A 25,619-nucleotide genomic window follows, 5' to 3' on the forward strand; every position below is an offset into this window, starting at 1 on the left:
GTTGTTGGGGGTGGTCAGGTGGGAAGGAGGGGCCTGGGCTTTACTGCGCTGCTTCTCTTGACCTAGTTGGAACAGAAAGTGCGAGCCCTGGAGGTCTCCCCAGCAAGGGGGGGAGCTTGATGGTTCCCAGGTGTCAGTTATCCCATTGAATCCACCCCTCAACCTGGGAGGCAAGAAGGGTAGGGGTACAAGTCCCATTTTACAGATGAGAAAACTGAGGCCCTGAAAGGTCAAATGATTTGCCCAAGGTCTCAGCATCATCAGTTTCTGAGTCAGACAGGTTGTCATAGACTCACACCAGAGTCCAGGAAGGAAAAGGCAGAGTCGGGAGGAGGCACGGAAAGTCGGGAGGTTTTTATACAGAGGCATCTTGTCCGGTGTTTGTCGGAGCGCCTCTGCTACAGGCAAGGGCTGACCGCTCTCAAAGGCTGGCTCAGGGCTTCCCTGGTGGCACAGTGGTTGAGAGTCCGCCTGCCGATGCAGGGGACATGGGTTCGTGCCCTGGTCCGGGAAGATCCCACATGCTGCAGAGTGGCTGGGCCCGTGACCTATGGCCGCTGAGCCTGCGCGTCCGGAGCCCGTGCTCCGCAACGGGAGAGGCCATGACAGCGAGAGGCCCGCGTACCGCAAAAGAAAAAAAAAAAAAGACTGGCTTAGCCAGGCTGGCTCAGAGGGAGCGCCAGGTCAGCTTCAAGGGAGCTCTTTGAGGGAGCCCTGGGACCCAGCAAATAGCACACTTAACACTGGAGCTTTGCGGGGGTGCTGTGAAGGCAGGCAGGCCGCCCTGCTTGAGGTGATAGCAGAATGGCTGCAGGAAGGCCTTGTCTTATTAGAAGAAAGGCCTCCAGAAGGAATGAAAGAAACCTTCACTGAAGGAATGAGAAAACTTCAGAACACCATCTACAAAAGTGGGGATGGGGGTGGGCGGAAGGATTGGACCCAGAGGGACCAAAGAATGGCATCTGTTGGGTGCGCCTTCTGTGCCAGGTACCCTGCTTTACATCCTTTAATGTCAACTCCGAAAGGTAGATTTAATTCTTTTCCTGTTTATAGACGAGGAAACCGAGGCTTAGGAGGTTTAGACTTGTTGGACTTCACACTGCTCGCAAATGATGGGCTTTTTGTTTTTTTATAAATTTATTTACTTATTTTTGGCTGCGTTGGGTCTTCATTGCTGCATGTGGGCTTTCTCTAGTTGTGGCGAGCAGGGGCTACTCTTGGTTGTGGTGCATGGGCTTCTCACTGCGGTGGCTTCTCTTTTTGCGGAGCACGGGCTGTAGGCGTGGGCTCAGAAGTTGTGGCGCACGGGCTTAGTTGCTCCGCGGCATGTGAGATCTTCGTGGACCAGGGCTCGAACCCGTGTCCGCTGCATTGGCAGGCGGATTCTTAACCACTGCCTCACCAGGGAGGTCCCCAAATGATGGGCTTGAACAGAACACATCGCAGCATTCTCCGTGGCTGTCATGGATCCTTTGAGAGGGCACCAGTTTCAGCAGTGGCGGAGGGGTGGAGGTGGTCAGGCCACGGTGGCAGCGATGCTGTGCATGGACCAGAGGAGCTAATAGGGAAACGTGGGGCGGTGTGCAGGCTCTGGAGCCCACAGCTGTGTGTCTGAATCCTGCTCTGTGACCTGGGGTCTGTGACTTTACTCCCTGCTCCACAGTTTCCACATGTGTAAAATGACACTTCTCAAGAGTGAAAGGAGTCAGTGAAATGGACATGAAGCCACGTGTACAGGGCAGGTGCCCAGAGCGGAGGCCTGGCTCTCTTCTCTGCTCTCACTACGCAGACACTTGGAGTTGGTCGTCTGTGCAGCCAGTGCAGGCCTGGCACAGAGTCAGTGTCCACGAATGCTCGGTGGGTGAGTGAGAAGAGCAAGGGTGGAGCAAGGGGCCAGGCTGGGCCAGGCAGCTGCTGGACTGGATAGAGTGAGGTGGGGGTTTGGGGGGGGCGTGGAGTAATACCTGGCCCCAAAGGGGCCTGCATACCAGGACGACTGTGGTCTCGTCTCCTTCAGAACAGGAGTCCTCTGAACCTGTGAGGGATTCAGGCCCGGAGTCTACACGATGGGTAACAATCATCGCAGTTAACCTGGCTTTACCTATAGCCGTCGGCCAGGAAATGTTCTGAATGCTTTACACATCTTCCGTCATTTAGGCCTCACGACACCCCCATGAGGTAGGTACTATTATCATCATCCTCATTTTACAGATGGAGACATTAAAGCACAGAGAGGTTAAGTGACTTGCTGATGGTCACACAGCTAGTAAGCGTTAAAGGTCAAATTCAAACCCAGACAGTCTGGCTTCTGGGCCACACTTTTAACCACTACACTGTATAGCTTCTCTGGGAAGAAACAGCAAGAATCTGGCCTTGGGATGAAACCAAGGACTTAATAATTATCCTAATAATGACAGATGTGGGTAGAGCACTTCACAGTTTAAAAAGCATATTATAGTATAGCAATTGCTTTCACAGTTGTGATCTTCATCCTCCAGTTTCTCTGGGAAGAAGATAGGACATTATCCTCTTTTTGTCAGTGAGAAATTAAGATCCCAATAGGGAAAGTGACTTGTCCAATTAATGATAATTTACTGAGCACTTACTATATGCAAAGTCCTTTACTCACATTACCTCACTGAATCCTCACAACCCCAGGAAGTGTATTCCCATTTTGCAGGTAAGGAAACTGAGGCTCCAAGAAATGACTTTCCCAGGTCCCACAGCTTGTACGTGAGAGCTGGGACTCCATCCCAGGTCTGCCTGACTCCAGAGCCTGGGCTGATAACTCCTGGGCTCTGTTCTCAGTCCCATTCTGGACAGATGTTAATTCCCGATTGTTTTTGTCAACCTTCTGGTCTTTGCCACCTGCCTCCATCCTCATAGCCACTCCTGAAATTCTCCACACCTCCTTAATGAATTCTCCCTGCCTAAGTGCCTGCTCCATTAAGGTGCTTTCTGCCATGAGTTTTTGACTTAATTATGTGGTGTCATTCATTATACTTAATGGGAAGATCTGGTTAATCACCTTTATATTTATCCAAATGTCCCTTTGTCTGCAGCTGGCGTCTCCTGGGAGAGCCTGGTTTTTGGTGGGTTTTCTCCATCTGGGTTGTCTTCCCCTCCACGCTGTCTGAAGTGCTTCTCTCTGGAGGGCGCCCTCCTCCCGGGCCTTCACTGCCCGCTCCGGAGCCTGTTGGAGGATTGGCACTGGGGCTGTGCCAACAGTTTGGACACGGGGACAGGGGCAGAGGTAGAGAGGGCATCTCTAAGAAGGTGGGATTTCTAGGAGAGTGGGACCGCGAGCATGGAGGGGGATTCTGGGCCCTGCCCTCAGCCGTCCAAGGAAGGCTTCTGCGTCTCCACCTGATCGCCCACCTCCAGCCTCCTCCCCAGCCAGAGAGCCCCGTGCTTTGAAGCATCCAGCTTCCATGTCCCTCTGCTCAAACCTTCCCTGGCTCCTGGGGCCAGCGGGATAAAGCTCTAGGTCTGAGGCCCAGCCCAGTGTTCCCACCCTGCCACCCCTCATTTCATCCATCCAGAGCTGTCCCCAGGCCCATAAGTGGTCCATACCCTTCCACATCTGGGGTGACCAGCTTGTCCCAGTTTGCCTGGGACTTTGGGGTTTATCCACTCAAGTGCTGCACCTCAAGAAACTCCACAGCCCCAGGCCAACCAGGACAGTTGGTCACCCCACCCACACCTCAGGGGGTTTGCCCATGCTCATTAATCCCCTAGTAATTTCTTCTTTATTTTGTTTTCTTATAAAAGTATTACTCATCAATGTAACAACCTTACAGAAATATCTCTAGTTGACTCTCAAAGACCCCTTCCAATTCCACTCTCCAGAGTTAACAGTTTGATGATTCTTTTTCTTTCTTTTTTTTTTTTTTTTTGTGGTACGTGGGCCTCTCACTGTTGTGGCCTCTCCCGTTGCGGAGCACAGGCTCCGGACGCGCAGGCGCAGCGCCCATGGCTCACGGCCCAGCCGCTCCGCGGCATGTGGGATCCTCCCGGACCGGGGCACGAACCCGTGTCCCCTGCATCGGCAGGCGGACTCTCAACCACTGCGCCACCAGGGAAGCCTCTTTTTCTTTCTTCTACACAAAAATAAGTTCATACATCTCAAGTGGCCCTGCAGCCTTTTCACACCACGCAGGTTGGCCCTCTTTCCTCACCATTGTAATGGCTGTATTGGTTTCATCACAGGGAGATGCCATAATTTACTGTGTGTCTTTCTGATGGACATCCAGAGTGTTTGCAGTGCTGTTGGGTTTTTTTTTTATAGTCAGTTCCAGGCCAAATTTAAATATCACCTCCTCTGTAAACCCTTCTTTGACCCTCAAGGTGGTCTCAGGTTTCTTTCTTATTACTGTCATTATTTTAATAATAACAGTTAACATTTAAGGAGTGCTTACTATGTCAGGCTCTTGACATACATTATCTCATTTAATTTTCATGACTCCAAGAAGTGTGGCTTGTTGTCCCCATTTTACAGATGGAGACACTGAGGCTCATTTGGAAGATAAACCCGAGCAGTGTGACTCCAGAGCATGCCCTAAACTGCCTCACATGGTTTTCCAAAGGGTGCGCTGGAGTGGGTGGTGCTGGGGGCCAGGGTGAGGCCAGATGCCCTCTGTTCCCCTGCTTCTCAGCTGTGCACCAACCAGGTCAAATCCCAGAGGTGTTGATGAAAGGCCAAAGCTGGTAGCCTGCAGCTTCTAATACACTTCCAGCCAGGACCCAGAAATTAAGGTTGAGGGAGGGCCTGGTGGGAGGAGCCTCCTGGGGGAAAGCAGGTTCCTGCAGGCTTTTATGGGCCTGTAAGAAGGGCCTGCCCCACAGGCAGGAAGCAGAGCGCTCCGGGAGTGGAGATTGGGGATTGGAGGAGTGGGGTGAGGCCTGGACTTGGGAATGAATCTAGAAGACCCCTTGATCTTTTTTTTAAAAAAAATATTCATTTATTTATTTGGCTGCGCCAGGTCTTAGTTGCGGCATGCAGGATCTTTTAGTTGCGGCATACAGGATCTAGTTCCCTGACCAGGGATGGAACTCGGGACCCCTGCATTGGGAGCTTGGAGTCTTAACCACCGGACCACCAGGGAAGTCCCGGTGTTGATCTTCTCAACACCGCTGTGAAGTAGGCACCTTGTGCCCATTCTACAGAGCAGGAGACTGAGTCACAGAGAGTCACTAGCCTGAAGGCCCTTCTCTGCACTGCCCACACCACCTCCCAGTCTGGCGCCTGTGAGTTTGGACCAGATGGTCGATGAGGAGCTAGGCACCCCATGAGATTAGAGGGACCCTTTGATTTTAGACTGACCTTGATATCAGCCTGGGCTGCTAGGCCCAGGAGTTATGCAAATTAATGTAGATATATGCTAATTAGACCACTACCAGACCTGTTGTTCTAATGGAGCTGCCAGCTCAGAGGTATAGTGGGATAGGTCTGCCCAGAAGGGGCCTGAGGAGCCCCCCAGCTGTGGACGGGTCAGTAATCACTGGGGTGAGGGGATGGGGTTGCCATGGAGACAGGCCAAGCCCCAGCCGCTGCCTCCTGACAGGTTCAGGGCTGGCCAGACCAGCCCACTGAGACAGTCCTGGGCCTCTCTAACAGCTCCAGGCATGGTCTCTGAGGGCTAATTACGTGGAAGGTAGTGACCAGCTGCTCCCTGGCTCCCCCAGGCCCAACTGAGGTAGGGGGCTGGGCCATAGTGGGAGGGTGTGAGGACAGACAGATGGCAGTCTGAGGACTTGGGGGCTGGGGAGCTGTCCAAGGAGGAGGGCGCAGCACTGAGCGGAGGAAGGTTACCCTTGAGAGCAGAAGGTGCTATGGAGCAGGGCTGTAGGGGCGAGAGTAGCCTAGTCTCAGAGAACCACTTGGTGGGGAGCCAAGGGCTCTGCCCCAGCAGACCGGCTGCAGACTCAGCTCTTCCGAGTGCCCGTGGGTGAGCTCCTTGGCTTTCCTGAGCCTCAGTTTCCTCATCTATCCGTAGGGGGAAGATTAAGAGATGTGACCCAGGAATTCCCTGGTGGTCCAGTGGTTAGGACTCTGCGCTTCCACTGCCGGGGGCCTGGGCCTGCAAGCCACTCGGCACAGGCCAAAAAAAAAAAGAGAAATGTGACCCGAGTATGAGGGGTAGTATACAGTAGGTACTCAATAAATGACTCTACAATTCTAAGACCCATTGGGAGAGGTTAGTTTTGTTGCTTGGCCGCATCGCACGGCTTGCAGGATCTTAGTTCAACCAGGGATTGAACCCAGGCCCTCGGCAGTGAAAGCACGGAGTCCTGACTACTGGACTGCCAGGGAATTCCCTAGTTTTCTAGTGGGAAAGAGCTTCCTCTCTTCTTGCCCCTTTCCCACTTCCCCTGCTCTCTGGCCTGGGGCAGGTGTTCTGATGACTGCACTGAGGAGGCTACGGGCAGGACTGTCATCCCGTGAGGACAGGAGCTGGGCCCTCTGTATTCACCACTGAGTTCTCAGCACTAAGCCTAGAAAAGACGCTCAAGAACTGTTGGTAGAACGAATGAATGAATTGGTTGAATGAATGAATTGGTAGAATGAATGAATGAATTGGTAGAATGAATGAATGAATTGGTAGAATGAATGAATGAACAGGTGTGAAGTACTCAGGACAGTGCCTGGCACTAATAGGTTAATAAACATTAGCTGTTACTTCACTGCCCATGGGAGGCTGGGCTGGGCGGCTCATCAGAGGCCCTTTGATGCAGAGCAGGTTCTGCCCCCGCCTCCACTCTGTCCCTTCGTATGCCCGTGACTGTCTCTGGAGAGATGTCTGGTGAGTGGGAAGAGCAGTGGGTGTAGAGACAGGGCTCAGACCTTAGCTCTGCCACATCCTGTCTGAGTGACTTCAGGAGACTCAAGTGACCACACTGAGCCTCCTCATATCAAGGTGGCCGCACAAGGCCTGTGGGGAGAGGGCTGATGGCACCTGGATGAGGGGTGATGGTGGATCTGTGTGTAGTCAGGGAGAGGCAGGGCTCTGATGACCCAGGCAGAACCTAGAGGCAGGCTGTACCAGGGACTGGCAGAACCACCTTCTGGTGAAGACGGGCCATTAGGCTCTCAGCAGAGGTCACAGGACCCCAAGGCAGTTCCCCTGAAGGCAGGCGGGCTGCAGCAACACCAGGCCTAGATAGCGACTTGGAGCGGCAGAGGCCCCCATTGTACAGATGAGAACACTGAGGCCCAGAGGAGTCTTGCCCTGGATCCCAAGGCACATTCACATCACAGAAGGAGACCTCAGATCCTCTGAGCCGCCCAAGTGCTCTTTCACACAGTCTAACGAGTCAACAACATCTTACAACATTTCTCTTAACTTTTTAAAAATTATAGCTTTGTTTTAAAACATCTTAGAAATACCAAAGTTTATGTATTTAAAAGTAAAAGTTTCCCCCTTCCCGCTCCCTAGAGAGAAGTTCTCATAACCGTTTGTTATGTTTCCCAGGCTCTTGATTCTGCATTTACAATCACACACATTTCATGTGTCTTTTTTTTTTGCTTTTGTTTTTTTTACATAAATGGAATCATATTGTTCTGCAGCTTGTTTTGGTTTTTTTTTTCACTTAACTCTGATAGCCTTGGCCATTTTCCAGCAGGATGCAGGCTGGGACAGAGAGAGGCAGAAGGGCTGTGGGAGCCCTGGAAAAGAAAGAGAGAGAGAGAATGTGTGCGTGTGTTGGGGGTAGAAAGAACTCCCCACAGGTCACTATGCACAGTGGGTGGGAAACCAGGCACAGAAGCCCCCTTCATCAGCTCCCAGAGGACTGTGGTATCTGTCTTTAGACTAGAACTCTATGGAGCCGAAACCACGCCAGCTTGCTCATTGCTGTATACCCGGGCCTGGCACGTAGTAGGTGCTCAAGAAATATTTGTTCGCTGAATTGAGTCCCTTTTAGGCCCATCTTCCCTGACCCTGCCAGAGACTACCTGGTCTCCATGACTGTACTCCTTTTAATCTCTTGCTGGCTGTTTATTTCAACTCATACTCAAATGGCATGGACGCCAGATGGACCCTGGAGATGGGGACAGAGCTCAGAGAAAGAGAGAAGACCCTCTCCTTAGACGAGTCACTGCCCCTCTCTGCTGTCAGTTTGCTCACCTCTCTAATGAGGGGGTTGGACCAACAGATCTCCAGGGGTCCTTCCAGTTCTGCCATCTGCAGCTTCAGTCCCACTACCTCATTTCACGGATGAGGGGCTGAGTCGAGTTTAATTTTGTCAGCTGCCTCAGAAATCCATTGGGAAAAGGGGGGCTTGAGTTTGGGGATGCAGCAAAGGCTGTAGTCATATCCTGAGCACCAACTGTGTACCAAGTACCGGGATGAGAGCTTTACATGCACTGTCCAAATCCTCAGGACGTTTTCCCAGAAAGGGGAGTAACTTGCCTGAGGTCACACAGTGAGTCAGGGACTGAGCTGGGAATGGAACTCAGGTGTGCCTGACCCCCAATGGCGGGTTCTTCCCACCTCAGCATCTGTGTGAACTAATGTCAGTAAAGAAGACCAGGTGCGACCAAACTATTCTCCAGAAACTTCAGGAGCCCCTTCCTCGTCATTCCCCAGACAGCCTGACTTCTGTATCTAAGTCCCCTGGCGATATGGCTGGAATTTTGGACAGGAAAGTAGTTGACTTGCAGAACTGGCTGGCAAGGGCTTGGACACAAGAGGCTTCTGTTGGGTTCTGTGGCCCCAAGCCCAGCCCTCTGCCCGCCCTCTCCCCCAGCCGGCTTCCTGGGGGCCGGGGTGGCCCATCTGCATTGTTCATTTCTCACTCCCTATCCCCAACCCCCCACCTGGTGTTGGGCTCCTGGGGTTGGCGTCTAGACAGACAAGAGCATCCTACTGAGAGCAGAGGCAGCCCTGACTCAGGGCTGAAAGTTCCCATGGCAACTGCATCCCCCTCAGCTGGCAGCTACCCAATAAATAAATAATCAGGGATGGGGGTGGGGAGCTAAGGGCAGGGGGAGGGGCAGCAGGGGAGCCTCGTGGAAGCCTCACTTCGGAAACAGGGGTGGGTTAGGCTTGAAGTAGACTGGGGGCTGGTATTGCAGTTGGCCAGGTGAGAGAAGGTAGAGGGAGGAAGGTGGCCAGATGTGAGAGAGATTCAGAAAAGCAGAGAGCCAGTTGATGACAGACTGGGAACGCAGGTGAGCAGCAGGAAGACCAGGGCCTACAGCTTACCGTTCTTGCTCATGCAGCCGGACACATCATGGGGCCCACATCACTGCAAATGGACTAGGTTTGGATGTATTAAGTTCGTGATGAACCATCCAATGGGTACTTGGTTATAAAGGGGCTGGAGGCTGAAGGAACTGAAGCTGGGGGTGGGGGGGACATGCATTTGCTGGGACACGTGGAGTGTGAAGAGGGGCTGGGCTGTGGCCCTGAGATGCTCTGATACTTAGGGGCCTGACGCGCAGGAGGATAGGCTGCACCGGAATCAGGCCAAGGAGGTGGAGAATGTGTGCTCCAGGCACGGCTCTCGCCGCTGGAAATGCAGCAGTGAACATCCCCACTCTCGTGGAGTTTGCCTTCTAATGCAGGAGGCAGTAAATAAGGAGTGAATAGTATGTTAGTCAGTGATAAGTGCCGTGGAGAAAATAAAGCAAGGGGGGAGGCAGGGAGCTCGGCAGCGGAATGTAATTTTAAATAATGCTGACTCTTCTCACAACCAGATGAAGGAAGTACCATGAATCATACCCATTTTGTTGGTGAGAAAACTGAGGCACAGAGAGGTTAAGTGACTTCCCAGAGTTGTAGAAAAACCAGCGGCACCAGGATTCTAACCCAGCTCTGCTCCTAACCCCTGGACCAAATTGTAGCAAGTGGCTGGAGGGGTGAGTAGCAGGGAGGGCATGGAGACCTTTAAACAGTTGTGGATGTAAGAGCATTGGACTAGATAAGGCATTAGTTGGAGGGGGAAGAGGGGACTTTCTATTTATTTTTTTTTTGTTTTTTGCTTGTTTGTTTGTTTTTTTGGCGGTACGCGGGCCTCTCACTGTTGTGGCCTCTCCCGGTGCGGAGCACAGGCTCCAGACGTGCAGGCTCAGCGGCCATGGCTCACGGGCCCAGCCGCTCCGCAGCATGTGGGATCTTCCCGGACCGGGGCACGAACCCGTGTCCCCTGCATTGGCAGGCGGACTCTCAACCACTGCGCCACCAGAGAAGCCCAATTTATTTTATTTTTTTAAGTAGAAGAGGCTTAAGCATGTTTAGGAGCCAGTGGGAAGGATTCTGGGCAGGGGAAGAGATTGGGTTTACAAGAGAAGAGATCGTGGATGATGTGGGCTCCCGAGTAGGTAGAAGACAGGGTTCAGAATGCAGGAGGAGGCATTGACCTTTAGTGCGGGGAGGGACAGAGCGTCAAGTATAGGGGGTGGGGGGAGACCAGGTCTTTACCAGGGTGGGGGCGAAGGGGACCCAGGAGGGTTGAGGACAGCAAGAAGATCTGAAATATTAGGAGTGAGTTCCTCAGAGAAGCCTAGTTGGGTTGTGGGACAGCATCGGGGAGCTTCTTGTAGTCGATTATTCCGGATCTCCAGTGGCCCCAGTCTGCCCCGTGGAGTGACTTTCTCCAGAAGTGCTTGGCTGCTTTGCGAGAACTGAGAAAACTATTAATTGGGTTTATCCAGGTGTGGGCTCTTCCTCACAGACGTGATGAAAAGGCAGAGGAGTATGACAGTTTGGGTTACAGGCAAAGCTGATGGTGAAGTGAGGGGTCATGTGATCCCAGCAGGCTGATGGGCCCGTCATCATCGTGAAGGGTGTTGGGAAGGAGCTGGGGTGTCTGAGAGGGGCTCTCGAATTGGCGACTTCAGAGGCAGGGCAGTTATGGGTGATGACGCATTCCAAGAAGTGGCCATGGACAAGGAAGAATGGAAGCAAAGGTCATGGGAGAGGACTTGAGAGGTTAGGGTGCTGGAGGGGGTGGCCCCCAGATGTCAGAGTCGACCAGGATGATGCAGCGGTCATGGGATCGTTTTCAAGGAAGGGACAAGACCCGGAGGCCAGTGGATGATGGGTCCAGCAGTGGATGAGGGTGGGATAGCCACTGGGTCGCACAGTTCTGCATGCAGTTTGGGGACCCCAGAGGATACCAACCCCACCTTTGGGCCTGAGGAGCATGGGATGAGAGAAGAGAAACAGAGTCACTGAGAAGACTACAGGGAAGACAGCGTCCTTGGATGCAACGTTTAAGGGCTGGGGGGACCCCTTAGGGAAGGCGCCGAGGCCGTAGAGACACTTGCTGGTGTGGAAGGGGTCATGAAAGGGGGCCGGGGGCCAGGGGAGGGCTGGGTCAGAGGAAGCGGCATAGAGCGTTGTGGAGATCAAGGGCAGAGAGGACCAATGGGCAGGAAAGTGGGACTTACTCTGTGGGCATTGACAGATCCAGCCAGGGCTGTGAGGCTGGGGGGACTGGATCTCATCTGTCTTTCTGGGACTACAGTCAGGGGACTCATCCCGCTTATCTGGGGTCCTTGTGACCAGGGGATTGGCTGACCCAGAGGCCATAAGGATTACCCCAGGCTCTCTGGGCTGCATTGATGACAAGAGTGATTCGACCAGATTTGTGCTTTAGAAAAAGCATTTGGTAGGTTGGTAGGCAGCCTCCTTCTGCCAGGAGATGAGGCGGGAGGCTACAGCAGTTGCCCACGGAAGCGTCTGTGCTGGCCCACTTAGGAGAGAGACCCAAGAAGCCAGCCTCACCTAACTTGTAGGCTAACCAGGAAAAAATATCCCTGAAATCACTTTTTTAAAAAAATAATTAATTAATTAATTTGGCTGCGTTGGGTCTTCGTTGCTGTGTGCAGGCTTTCTCTAGTTGTGGCGAGCAGGGGCTACTCTTTGTTGCAGTGCGTGGGCTTCTCATTGCGGTGGCTTGTCTTGTTGGGGAACACGGGCTCTAGGCTCACGGGCTTCAGTAGTTGTGGCTTGTGGGCTCTAAAGCACAGGCTCAGTAGTTGTGGAGCACGGGCTTAGTTGCTCTGTGGCATGTGGAATCTTCCCGGACCAGGGCTCGAACCTGTGTCCCCTGCGTTGGCCAGGGGATTCTTAACCACTGCACCACTAGGGAAGCCCCCCGAAGTCACTTTTTCCCTCTCAATGCACGTGTACTTGAACTTTTTGCAACGGAGTAAGTTGCTATTGTCTCCACACAGGTCCTCCCATCAAAGTGAAAAAGACACTCTAGGCACTTCCCTGGTGGTCCAGTGGTTAAGACTCCGCACTTCCAGTGCAAGGGGCACAGGTTTCATCCCTGGTTGGGGAAGTAAGATCCCACATGCAGAGCAGTGCGGCCAGAAGGAAGAAGGAAAAAAGAGACACTCCAAGGCCAGTTATGATTTACCACCACTGCAGCCCTGAGATTATTGTTTCTAAACCATTGCAACCAGATGGGGAAGATATTCCTCCTATTTTTTGTTCTTATCTTTATTTGTTAATTACCTGCATGTCACTGCTGCAGAAGCAGGAGTTCTGGAATATTTGCCTTTGTTTTTGAATAAAAGATAACAACTTTAGAATTGGGGTTATTTATAAGACACTGAATCTCAATTAAACTATTTATTTATTTACATCGATTTCTGCACTCACCATTGGAGGGAGAGGCAGCATCGTTCAGGCCTGGGTTATCCCGCTGATCACAGTGGTTTTTAACTGTCCAATTTTCCATCCGTCTCCCCTCCTAGGCTCTGAGTTCCCAAAGGGCAGGGACTGCAACGTATTCATTTCAGCATATCCGCGCCAGCACAGGGTCTGACACAGACTAAACGTTCTGTGAATAAGTAAATGATGTACCCTGGATGGATGAGGGCATGTCAGATGTCAGATGGAGGAGTAAATGGATGTGGATGGCGCTTTGATGAATGAGTGGGCAGTTGTTGGATGGGAGGCTGGAGGGAGGCTGGAAGGATGGCTCAGAGTGACAAGAACAGCCAGTGTTCCATATTCAGTGGAAAGAGAGATCCCTTTGGGCCAGTCAGGAGGTCTTCCTAGGAACGGAGAAAATTGTGCTATGTTTTGAAAACCAAGGAGGACTAGGATATAAGGAAAGGGAAATGATGGTGGATCCTCAAATGTTATTTCAGCTGCTTGGGGGCAGGAACTGGCTGGGAATAAAGAATTAAGCCAGATCCTAGCAGCCTTCAAAGCCCAACTAAGAAGCTTTGACTGTTAGGTCTCCTACTAATTAACCACCATATATTAAGTCTAATTATTAGTTTATGTGATATCTCCATATCCTCACAACAACTTCTCAGGGGAGGGATTATCTTCCCCATTTATAGTTAAAGAAATAGGCTCAGAGAGGGAAAGTAATTTGCCCTAAGTCACACAGCAGAACTGCAGTTTGAACTTGAGTTTTGGTGACTCCAGTGCTGCTCACTTTATCAATGAGGTCCCTGAGAACACAGGAGTTTTGAGCTAGGGCCAGAGTGGGGGTAGGGGTGATGTCAGGTTTAGGTAGTTGTATCCAGGCAGGGTGTCTCCCCAACTACACTCTGAGCCTGGGCAACTCTGTCTCACCCTCCTTGCCAGGACCCTGTGCCAGCTGAACCGAGAGCATCCAGCTGGACCGCAAACCACCAGGACTCCCTACGGCCTAACAGAGTCAGGGTAGAAAGGAGAAGAGAAGTGGGGCAGGAGCTCTGGGGAGGGGAAGCAGCCTGGGGAGTTTCTCCCCCAAGGTTGGCAGGCCACTGGATTCAAAACCAGAAGGGCCCTTAGAGGTCATTTAGTCTGGCAGCCTCTATGTAAGAGGATCTCATGACCCACAGAGAAGGCAGCCTGCCCAAGTAAGCCAGGAACCAGTGTCAGACTCTCAACCAGAAACCACATGTCTTAACTCCCGAGCCAGTGCCAACTGGGAAAGGTGGTGTGTTGGTGCCAAGGTGGGACAGGAGGCAGACAAAGGCAGAATGGCTCTCTGGCTCTGCCACCAACCTGCTGTGTGACCTTGGGCAAGTCACTTCCCCTCTCTGAGCCTCATGGTTTCTTTCTTCTGAGTTAATGATCTCAGCAGTGCCTTTCTGCCAAGAAGTATCCAGTGAGAGATGAACTTGGAAGGCTCTTTACAATCTGCAGAGCTCTGGGAGGGGAGTCACCAGCAAGAGGCAGGCTGGTGCCAGGTGGGTGGGTGCCAGGGTTGGGCCTGCAGCTTCCTGGGTCTCTGCCCAAGCTTTGCCATCTGTGTGGTACCATCAGCTCCATCTCCTCTTGCCTCCCTGCCAGGAAAAAGGCTTCTGGGATCTTCTTGCTTTATCAGGATCTTTCTTCCTCCCTAGGCAGACCCTCTTCTCTCTCCTTCTATGTAGTCAGGACTCTTGGGTGCAAGTGACAGAATCAGAAGTACAAGTAGGGAGAATTTGTTTAGGCATGGCTAGATCCTCAGACCTAAAACGATGTCTCCCAGACACTCCCCTTGTTTGTTCACTCTTCCTTCCTCACTCTCTTTCCTTTAGCTTTGGCTTCCTCCTCAAGCCGGCTGTCCCCCAGGTGGTGGCAAAGACAGCCACCAACAGCTCTAAGCTGACACTATGCCCATCCAGGTATCTTGGCAGGTGGCATCTCTGTCCTGATGCCCCAGCAAGTATCCAGGCCGCAGGCTGAGTGCCCATCCCTGGACAGATCACTGTGTGTTGCCTATTTGCTTAGACTTGGGTCACTAGCCCACTGCAGAAATTAGAAGTGGGGGGACTTCCCTGGTGGCGCAGTGGTTAGGAATCTGCCTGCCAATGCAGGGGACACGGGTTCAAGCCCTGGTCCAGGAAGATCCCACATGCCGTGGAGCAACTAAGCCCGTGCGCCACAACTACCGAGCCTGCGCTCTAGAGCCCATGAGCCACAACAACTGAGCCCGCATACCACAACTACTGAAGCTCACGTGCCTAGAGCCTGTGCTCTGCAACAAGCGAAACCACTGCAATGAGAAGCCCGCGCACCGCAACAAAGTGTAGCTCCCACTCGCCGCAACTAGAGAAAGCCTGCACACAGGAACGAAGACCCAACACAGCCAAAAATAAATAAATAAAATAAATAAATTTATTTAAAAAAAAAAAGAAATTAGAAGTGGGCTCAGCCCCACCCAAGCCACATGGACTGAGGGTCTGGGAGGCAGTTTCCAAAACAAAGAGATAAGTTCTGTCAACAGAATAAGGAATATGGGACAGTCAATAACAACTGGTATCCTTGGTACCTTTGTTCCTAAATGTATCAGCTGAAAGGTTGAACCAGGGGCTTCTGGAAAGGGAGTGTTGATTGAGTCCTATATCAGTTACCTTTTGCTGCGTAACAAATCCCTCCAAAATGTAGTGGTTTAAAACAGCCATTTTAGGGAATTCCCCGGTGGTCCAGTGGTTAGGACTCAGCACTTTCACTGCCATGGTCCTGGGTTCGATCCCTGGTCAGGGAACTAAGATCGTGAAAGCCGCGTGGCACAGCCAAAAATTGAAGAAAAATAATAGTAAAAACTAAAACAACCATTTTATTTAGCTCACGATTCTGTGGGTCAGCTGGGAGATTTTTTGGTCTGGCGACCTGTCTTTGGTCAGTTGGTGGGTTGGCTAGCATCTGAATGATCTAGGATGGCCTCACTCGTGTGTGTTGATGGTTGACTGTCTGTCAGCTGGGGTGCCTTGGTTCTTTTCTCTGTGGCCTCTCTTCCTCCAGCAGGTCGGCTTGAGCTCTTTCACAAGGTGTTCTCTGTGTTACAAGTATAACAAGTGGGCAAGCTCCAATGCACCGGCGTTTTTCAAGCCTTCGCTTGCTTCCTCTTTGCTAAAGTTCCCTTGAACAAAGCAAGTCACGTGACCAAGCACAAAATTAGTGTGGGAGGGCACTGCTAAAGAGCACGGAAGTAGGAAGAGAAAGAATTTGAGGCCAATTGTGCAACCTACTACAGCTCCCTCAGCGACAGGGAGTGAAAAAAATCCCTTTTCTCTGTAGCCCATGGATCCCGTGGGCCAGGGCAACCTCCAGATAGGGGTCCTTGGAAGAACGTGACCGAGCCCCCGGGCTTCCCCGGGGTCTCCAGGGCCCTGGCTCAGCCCTAGGCCAGAGCTAGGGGGAGGCAGTCTGGATCCTGACCACAGGCAGAGACCCGCCCCCCAGGAAAAGTATAGATGCCAATGGGGAGGCTTCTTGGCAGGGAGGAAGGCGTTCTGAACCCCGGCTCCCATCTCCCTTTAGCCCACCCCAAAGTGATGAACAGGGCTCTGTCCCGCTCATCCTCACAGACCTGTCCTCACCTCCCAGCATCCCTTTGGTACTGCGGGGCTGGGATGGCGCTGAGACTTGTGTATAATCAGGTCATTGTTCCTCATCACCATGGTAACTGGTGTCACCTGCTCCACAGGGTTGAAAAGGAGTACCTGTCCTCCTTTTTTAGGTGGTGACTGTGGCCTCAGCCTGCTCTTTCCCACAGGTGGCTGCGTTGGAGCGGCAGATCTTTGACTTCCTGGGCTACCAGTGGGCTCCTATCCTAGCCAACTTCCTGCACATCATGGCAGTTATCCTGGGCATCTTTGGTACCGTGCAGTACCGCTCCCGGTACCTCATTCTGGTATGGCTCACTTGGCCTCTCCACAAGCCAACCCCCTCTTCTCATCCCCATCCGTTCCCACCTTGTTCTCCAGCCAAAGCTGCCCTCCACCTTGGGCACCTAGACCCCTGCCTCTGGCTGGGCTCCAGCCCAGCTGGTGATGTGGATGTTCAAATCCCAATGCTTCTTTGCTCAGTGGAGACAAAATTAGTGTTTTTCCTAAAGAATTTTCTACAGAAAATTCCAAATATTAACAAGGTATATCATTTAGTGAGTGCCTACCATATTCCAGGCACGTGCTAAGAGTTTCACCTGCTTTACTTATCTTTACGACAGCCCTGCGAAGTATATCTTATCTCCATTTTGCAGATGAGGAAATGAGGCTCAGAAAGGTGACAAGGCTTCCTAAAGTCACACAGCTAATAAGTGGCAGGGTTAGAGCATCCTGTCCAGAGCGAAGGCTCCTGCCGCATCAGCACGCTGCCCAGTAAGCCCGTGCGAGGGCTGGACTTCGTCTTGTTTGGTTTCTCAAGCTGCTTCAGGAAGGCTTGGCTTCTGTCCCTTGATGTTCATCAAAAATGTGGTCTAGTGTGGCTAGTGTGGCCTTGAGGCCAGTGCCTCCTGTGCCCCAATCCCAGGAGCGCATTATGTCCCTGGCTCCCTCCTCCTACTTCCTCTTTCCAAGCTCTGGTCCTTGATTATCAAACTCCTGTTTTCAACTAGTCTCATCCTTGTCCCTTGCTCTTCCTCAGTGACTCATTTATACACCTCTCTTGAGGGAAAAGGCTTTCCGATAGATTTACGACAGAAATGCTTGACACCCAAAGTAACAATGCCATGTAATGTCATGCCCCCCCCAGAGCCCACTCGCGCTCATTCTAGGGCTTCTCCACACCTCCCACGGGCTCAGTTCCAGAAGCCAGGTGAACAGGGCCCTTCCAAAGCTCTCCCTCACCTGAGATAAGAGGACCCTTCTCTCCAGTTCTCAGGAAAGCCCCCGGCACCACTGTAAACGGCACTGTCTGCCAGACGGCTGCCACTGGCTTAGGCATGGGATTTGGGTGGAAATATCCAGCTCCTCTCTAGTTCTTTGCCGTGGGTAGGATGCCATCTGGTGTCTGTGGTTCTCTGCAGAGTGGATAGGATTAGCTACCAGAGGACTTAGGTTTGCATGCCAGCTCTACCTCTTCCTAGCTGTGTGATCTTGGAAAATGTCAACCTCTCTGAGCCTTAACTTAGTTATCTTTAAAGAGAAAGACAGCGCCTTCCCTGCAGGGCTCTGGTAAGGACTGGATGGTTGTAAAATGATGTGTAAACTATATTGCTTTCTGAGTGAGGCACTGTCATAGTTTCCCCTACAAAGGTCTCCTCCGTCCATTGACCCGCCCCATCCCCACTCCTCCAGGCCCCACCCTGATCCCACCTCTGCTTTCCCCAGTATGCAGCCTGGCTGGTGCTTTGGGTTGGCTGGAATGCGTTTATCATCTGCTTCTACTTGGAGGTCGGACAGCTGTCCCAGGTAAGCCTCAGGCCTGGCAGTGCCAGAGAGCAGAGACTGACCTTTCCCATCCCCTGCCCCGAGGGCTCCTGTGGTTTGGGTCTCAGGGGCGTCACCTCTTGAAGAGACCGCCCTCTACACATTCGAGTAATCCGTGCTCCCTGTCCCCTATCCCTACGTTTTCATTTCTGGCATCCTCTGTACTTCTTAAAAACAAGTGATGGGGAATTCCCTCGCGGTCCAGAGGGTGGCTCACCCTCTCTGAGCTTCAATTTCGTCATCTAGTAAGTATAGTGAATAGGAACCCCAATTTCATGTGGTTGCTGAGGGGATGAAAGGAGATCGAACGTCTCAGTGCTTGGCACCAAGTCAGCATGCAGTGAATATTTGTTAACAGACTTCCTGAGTGCATGGACTGAGGAAAACAGATGCGCACGTGGGTAAGAACTTCTGATGTAGGCCAGCCCCTTCTCCATTTCAAACGGGGAGACCAAGGTCTAAAGAGGTTTGCCCAGGGTCACACACAGGGAGCAGTGGAGAGGCTGAATGGGCTGTGAAGGGGTCTGTATTGAGGATTTCACCAACAGCTGGATAATTGGACCCCGTCACCATTAATGTCCCTTCCAGCCCTGAAATTCTGAGACTCCTGTGGGTTTGAACCAGCCCCTTCCATCTCTGATAGAGGAGTGAGGCCTGCATGGTCATCAAGCGCCACCTACTGGCCAAATGTAGACTTGCAGATACAGACTTCCTCCATACCTTTCGCAAATCAAGCCAGGAAAGGAAGCTGTTACAACAACCCAGGTGTGAAGCAGACCTTATATAAAGTCTTCTGGAGGGAATTCCCTGGGGGTCCAGTGGTTAGGACTCGGCACTTTCACTGCCGGGGCCCGAGTTCGATCCCTGGTCAGGGAACTAGGATCCCACAAGAAGTGCGGTGCTGCCAAAAAAAAAAAGAAGTCTCCTGGAGCCTGGGGAGATTTCCGCCCCACCCCCACCGCCTCCGGCCCAAGCTCAGTATCCTAGGCCCCTCTGCCCCTAGGACCGGGACTTCATCATGACCTTCAACACATCCCTGCACCGCTCCTGGTGGATGGAGAATGGGCCAGGCTGCCTGGTGACACCTGTCCTGAACTCCCGCCTGGCCCTGGAGGACCACCATGTCATCTCGGTCACCGGCTGCCTGCTTGACTATCCCTACATTGAAGCACTCAGCAGTGCCCTGCAGATCTTCCTGGCTGTGAGTTGTCCTGTCCCCCTGCCTGTCTCAGCCCTGCCCTAGGCACTTTACACACACAGTTACATGATCCTCTTTCCTCTTAACAAGCCAGTAAGGTATTGCCCAGGTCCAACTGGGGAAACTGAGGCTCAAAGAGGTAAAATAATTACTTGTCCAAAATCATACTCCCAGAACGGAGAATAGAACCAGGCATATTAAGTTTAAGGCGCAGTCATTTGACTTGGAGTTGTTATGGGTTTGCCTTCCTCTTAGCACGCATGGACCCCCCAGCGGGGGTGGGCAGGGCCAGGCAGGGGGTGAAGGAAGAGCTTCCCTCTCCTCCCTCCCTCCCTCCCTGACGCGCTGTGTCCTCCCCCAGCTGTTCGGCTTCGTGTTCGCCTGCTACGTGAGCAAAGTATTCCTGGAGGAGGAGGACAGCTGTGAGTGCGGAGCCCCTAGGGAACTGGGGAAACCTGGCCGCGTGCCACGCCACGCAGTCAGCACCCTGGACAGGGGCCAGAGCAGGAGGGAGCCCTGGGTTATTTAAGGCAGCGGTCCCCAACCTTTCTGGCACCAGGGACCGGTTTCATGGAAGACAATTTTTTCCGTGGACGGGGGGGTGGGGGGGTGCTTTCAGGCTGATTCAAGTGCATTGATTTATTATGGCCTCTGTGCAGTCAAACCTCTCTGCTAATGATAATCTGTATTTGCAGCTGCTCTCCAGCACTAGCATCACGGCCTCAGCTCCACCTCAGATCATCAGGCATTAGATTCTCATAAGAAGCGTGCAACCTAGATCCCTCGCATTCGCAGTTCACAGTAGGGTTCTTGCTCCTATGAGAATCTAATGCCACTGCTGATCTGACAGGAGGCGGAACTCAGGCGGTAATGCGAGCGATGGGGAGCGGCTGTAAATACAGATGAAGCTTCGCTTGCTTGCCTGCCGCTCACCTGCTGTGTGGCCCAGTTCCTAACACCAGTACCGGTCTGTGGCCTGGGGGTTGGGGATCCCTGATTTAGGGGGCCCCTCTGGGGGCTGGGGAAGAAGAGGCAGCAGGGTGAGTGGGGATCTGCATAGCCAGCCCATTCTGGGCTGAGGCCCAGACGCCCAGGTGCCCGATCCAAGGCTCCAGCACTGCCCCCCTACCTGCCCCTCTTAGGCCCCTTCCTGTCGCTCTGAGGGGCTCCACAGCCCCACTCCTGTCAAGCACCAACCATTCCCAGTTCGTCCCACTCCCACCCCCAACGGGTCTTGCCTCTCCGCACCCTTCTCCCTTAAAGGGCCACCCTCCCCATCCACCCCCCAGCTCTCTATCCTCTTGGGCCTTGGCCCGTCCATCAGGACACTGGAACAAAGCCCAACCCCTAAGGCCCTGTACAGGGTCTGGCCTCAGATTCCTCCCTTTCAGGACCCAGCCTCCCTTAACTTGCCCGCTTCACAGGCCCGTCTCTAACCGCGTGCCGTCTGCCCTTCCGCAGTTGATTTCATCGGCGGTTTTGACTCCTATGGATACCAGGCGCCGCAGAAGACGTCGCATTTACAACTGCAGCCTCTGTACACGTGGGTCACGGCGCGGAGCAGGGTGGGGTGGAGGGACCCCGGCTCGGGCGTTAGTGTAGGAGAAAGAAGGGGAGGGAGGAGCGGAGAGGGCAGCCGGATCTCTCCGCCTCCCTACTTAGGGGTCCACTTCCCTAACCTGCCTTTGTTTCCTGCAGGGCGGGGTAGTAGCTTCTGCCCCACGACCACCCCCGCGGCTAGACTGACCGCCGCAGCCGCGAGCTCTGGCCAAGATGGCAGGCGTGCCCCCTGGCGGCTCGCTGACCGGACTGCAGCCTGGGTCGGCTTGACATGGGTCCGAAGCAGACATGGACTTGGCGCTTAGCCGCCTGGACTTAAGGGGTGGGGCGGGGGTGGGGCGGGGGTGGGGCGGGGGAGGGGGTTCGCGGGGTTTGTATTTTTTTATCTCCACCTTGGCGTGTGCCGGAGCCTCCCGCCCTTCTCCAGCCTCTCCCTTTCACCCTTCTTCACCCAGCATCCTGTCCCCTGTCCAGAGAGAAAGGACAGGACAGACAGACTCACCCCCATCTCACCACATTCATTCACCAGCCCTGGGGAAAGTTACCCTGAACTAGAAGCAGGAGTTCTGGGTTCTAATCGCAGCTCCATCACTAACTCTCTATGTGACATCTGGCAAAGCCCTTACCCTCTCTGGGCCTCAGTTTCCGACCTCAAATAATTAAAATAATCCCTTCGTAAATGGAGCTCTTTCTAGCCTTTTCATTTGACTCTCAATTCCCTGGACTATACTGGGATTTTACATAATCCCCATTTTGCAGATACGGAAACTGAGGCCCAGAGATGTAAAGCAATTTGCTTGAGGCCACACAGCTGGGCTTTTGGTGGCGGCAGGCCTTGAATATGATCTGTAGTTTCAGACTCCAAAACCCATTTCCAAGCCCCCTTCTAGCTTGGACACTCTAGAACCCACGTGATATACACCACACATACCACCACCACCACTTGCTAACTCCTCTCTTAAAGCAATATATTCGTTCTCTTGCTGGGAACAGGATGGACGGATCCCAGAGCCCTGAATTCAGCCTGACCCACAGGGAAGCCTTCTTAGACTCGGCCCCTGTCCACCCTTGGCAAAGCTTTCAAGCTCTCTCTAGCAAAGGGGGGACACGACTCAGTCGCCCCACCCCCTTCCGCGTCCCTGAGCCTGCTGCACCCATGATCCCCCACCCCTTCAGCAACTCTGCCAACCCCTGGTGGCTCCATCCACCTCACCAGCTGGAAGACCTGTGGTTCCGGAGTGGAAAAGGGCTCATCTGTGCTGCCTGGTCAACAGTGTTCAAAGATCACCAGTGTTGATGATCACGCCGGTGTCCAGAAGCAACCTCTAACAAATCCAGAAGTTGTTCTGAAGAGGCAGAATGGGGGTGGGGGTCATAGTGGGGGGTCTGGAGGGCCAGCACCCTTCCTTAAGAGCAAGTAGAGATGAGGGCCCATTCTCCTCGCCTCCCTCCACAGACCCCTCTGAGGACCCTGCGTCCTGTGCGCTGGCTGGTGAATCTCAGGGCAGGAGGATCAGGCCTCAGCTTCCAGTTTGTGAAGTAGGAGTGGTCCTGGCTTAGGAAGGAGGGTGGGAGGCACGGGGGAACCAGATGGAAATACAGACGGTTGCACACCTGAGCCCATCCATGGGGACCATTCCTTGCTCTCCACCCTCTGATCTAGCATTCCCTCCCATCTAAGGCCAAAATATCCTGAACTTGGACCCCACCCCACCATCCCATCTGCAGGTCTGTGCCAAAGAGCCTAACCCAGGAGTCCCTCTGGTCACTACAGGGCCCAAGGTCCCAAATGGTGAGCCTGTTAGCTATGGGTACAGCTCAGGAGGGCAACAGTTCCCTTCAGGCGTGGCTGCTGCTCTGCTCCTGGACCAAGTCCTGCCTCCAGCCCTCTCTTCTCAGAGCCACCCCCAGCCAGCTGTCATCTCACCCCCAAACCCCTTTCTATTCAACGACTTGAGCCACTGGTGCTTTGAAGCCTTTTGTTTTTGTAAGATGGTTTTTTCAAGGAGACTGTTTTCTTCTCACTGGGACCTTGCAAGGCAGGGAGTGTTGCCCTGGTTTCTGTGCAGGTGGGTTGATTAAAGATGGTGTTTTCCGACTTCCCTGGTGGTGCAGTGGTTAAGAATCCGCCTGCCAACACAGGGGACATGGGTTCGAGCCCTGGTCCAGGAAGATCCCACATGCCACGGAGCAACTAAGCCCATGTGCCACAACTACTGAGCCTGCACTCTAGAGCCCGTGAGCCACAACTACGGAGCCCACGTGCCACAACTACTGCAGCCCTCGTGCCTAGAGCCTGTGCTCTGCAACAAAGAGAAGCCACCACGATGAGAAGCCCATGCACCGCAACAAAGAGTAGCCCTCGCTGCAACTAGAGAAAGCCCGTGCGCAGCAACAAAGACCCAACACAGCCAAAAAATAAATTAATTAATTAAAAAAGATGGTGTATTCTTCTCTATCTTTCTGTCCTCCTGCCCTGTGAGTCGGCAGGGTCTTCTAAGGGAGAAGTCTTTGCATGGAGGGTGGGCAGAGGTTGGGAATCTGTCATTGTCATTATCAGACATTGCTGGGGCACTGGCCTGTCCCTCTGGCTGGCTGTGTAGCTTTGGGCAAGTCACACTCCCTCTCTTTCCTCATCCATAAAATGCAGAGAAGGGATTAAATCAGTGGGTTCCCAAAACTGGCTTTGCAATCCCTTGGAGAGCTTTCATTTTTCCGATTAAGTGCATTTTAAGGTTATGCTTTCAAATATCCTTTGCATCCTGGTTCTGTCCTCTTCCTAAAAATTCGGTTCCTGACTTGGAATAAGCTGGCAGACAGTACTTTAGACACAGATTCCTGCATCCCAACTGGGACATCCTGGCTCCTTTTCTGACTGTACACGAAGAATCAGTATTTTGAATTTTAAAATTTTACTTTTGCGTGTGAATCGGTAACAAGCATATGTGGCACAGGATTCAGAAAGTCCCAGGGGGCTTATATACTCTCACTTATTTTTCATATCTTTCTGAAGATAGTCAAACATTTTTTAATTATATAAAATTTTTTTTCCCTTTTTCACACAAATGGAAACGTATTTTACTCACTCTTCAACTCCCTGCTTCTTTCACCTAACTCTGAATCTTGGAAATCTTCTCCCAATGACACACGTGGCGCTACCTCCCATTCTTCCACAATGATTTGGTAGAATTGGGATTTTTAAGATCCCCAGGTGACCTTGATGCAGTTAGGGGCCAAGAGCCAGAGGTTCTACATAAGGATGCCCAGGTCCTCTATTCAAACCTCTGTGGACCATTCCTGGTTGTGGAGTCAGAGGGAAATAAGGAGTTTATGGTCTAGTGGGGAGCCCAGGGGGTGAGCAGGCAGGAGTTGGCGCTGATAGCAGGTGGTCGATGCCGAGGACAGTTTAGCGTGAAAGGTGGTGGTTAGTAGGAGCTCGGGAAAGAGGTGATCTGAACATCCTGGATGGACCAACAGCACGAGCAGAGGTGTGGAGGGAGGAAAACCCGTAGTGTCTGGGGTAAAAATGGCCAGAGACGAACTAGCTGGAGGGAGCCTCAGTGGGGAATGTATTCGTTTTCTATCGCTGTCATAAGTTATCACAACTTTAGTCTCTTAAAGCAGTATACATTTGTTATCTTACAGTTCAGTACAAGTCCAACATGGGTCTCACTGGGGTAAAATCAAGATGTCTGGAGGGCTGCATTTCTTTCTGGAGTCTCTAGGGGAGAATCCGTTTCCCTTTCTAGCTTCTAGAGGCTATATGCATTTCTTGGCTCATGGCCCCTTTCCTCCATCTTCAAAGTCAGCAACATCACAGCCCTCTGACCTTTTGGATTTTTCCCTGGCCGTGCAGCATGTGGGATCCTAGTTCCCTGACCAGGGATCGAACCCGCGCCCCCTTGCAGTGGAAGTGTGGAGTCTTAACCATTGGACCACTAGGGAAGTCCCAATCTCTGACCCCTTTTCCATCACATCTCTCTAACCACAGCCAGGAAAGGTTCTCCACTTATAAGGATTCGTGTCATTGGATTGGGCCCACTCGAATAATCCAGGATAATTTCTTCCTCTCAAAGTCCTTAATTCCATCTGCAAAGTCCCTTTTGCCATGTAATGCATTCACAGGTTCCAGGAATTAGAATGTGAACCTCTTTGCGGGGCCATTATTCTGCCTTCCCAGGGAAGGAGTCGTGTCCAGAAGCCCTGAATGTCAAACCAGAGTGCATCGGCCTGGTGTGATGGCAGGGGGAACTATTGAAGGATTTTGAGCAGAAGCTACTCAATTAGAACTGTTCTGTAGAGACAGCTGGCAGGGCTGGAAGGGTGGGTTGGAGGAAGGAAGCAGGAAGCAGTGTTTTGTCTGGAAGAGGCCTAGGGTTCCTTACTTCCCTGTGTAAATGTGTTTTCTTGTGGGTATGTGTGTAAACTTGGGAGGTAAATGTCAGCATGAACTTCAGGTGTCAGACATCCCTGGGTCCCCGTTCATCACTCTGCAACCAGTCAAGCTGGCCTTCCCACAAAGCCCCGTGGGGCTCCTGCCATCCTGGGGCCATCTCCCGGCAACCTCTGCACGTTCGAATAATCCAGGTAGGACATACCTTCCAATAACTGCTGGGTCATAACGGTGCCCAAGTCATTCTTTTTTTTTTTTGATGTGGACCATTTTTAAAGTCTTTATTGAATTTGTTACAATATTGGTCTGTTACATGTTTTTGTTTTTTTGGCCCCAAGGCACGTGGGATCTTAGCTCCTGACTAGGGATCG

General features: G+C 52.4%; 1 protein-coding gene across 4 annotated transcripts in view; it reads left to right on the forward strand.

The window, feature by feature from the left end:
* NKAIN1 (sodium/potassium transporting ATPase interacting 1) overlaps positions 1-21,170 on the forward strand; it is a 41,698-nt gene extending 20,528 nt beyond the window's left edge. For 2 of the 4 annotated variants that reach the window (XM_030871667.3, XM_060288726.1), the window contains 5 exons: positions 16,444-16,581; positions 17,999-18,079; positions 19,101-19,298; positions 20,757-20,838; positions 20,994-21,170. In XM_030871667.3, coding sequence (XP_030727527.1) covers positions 16,444-16,581; positions 17,999-18,079; positions 19,101-19,298; positions 20,757-20,838; positions 20,994-21,160 — 666 coding nt within the window. In that variant the 3' untranslated portion in view covers positions 21,161-21,170. Of the gene's footprint in view, positions 1-16,407; positions 16,582-17,998; positions 18,080-19,100; positions 19,299-19,656; positions 19,718-20,756; positions 20,839-20,993 lie in introns of all 4 variants that reach the window. The other 2 variants (XM_030871675.3, XM_060288733.1) reach the window with 2 other exon arrangements.
* Positions 21,171-25,619: the final 4,449 nt, after the last annotated feature.

This window comes from Globicephala melas, chromosome 1 (assembly GCF_963455315.2).
Source record: "Globicephala melas chromosome 1, mGloMel1.2, whole genome shotgun sequence".
NCBI lineage: Eukaryota > Metazoa > Chordata > Mammalia > Artiodactyla > Delphinidae > Globicephala > Globicephala melas.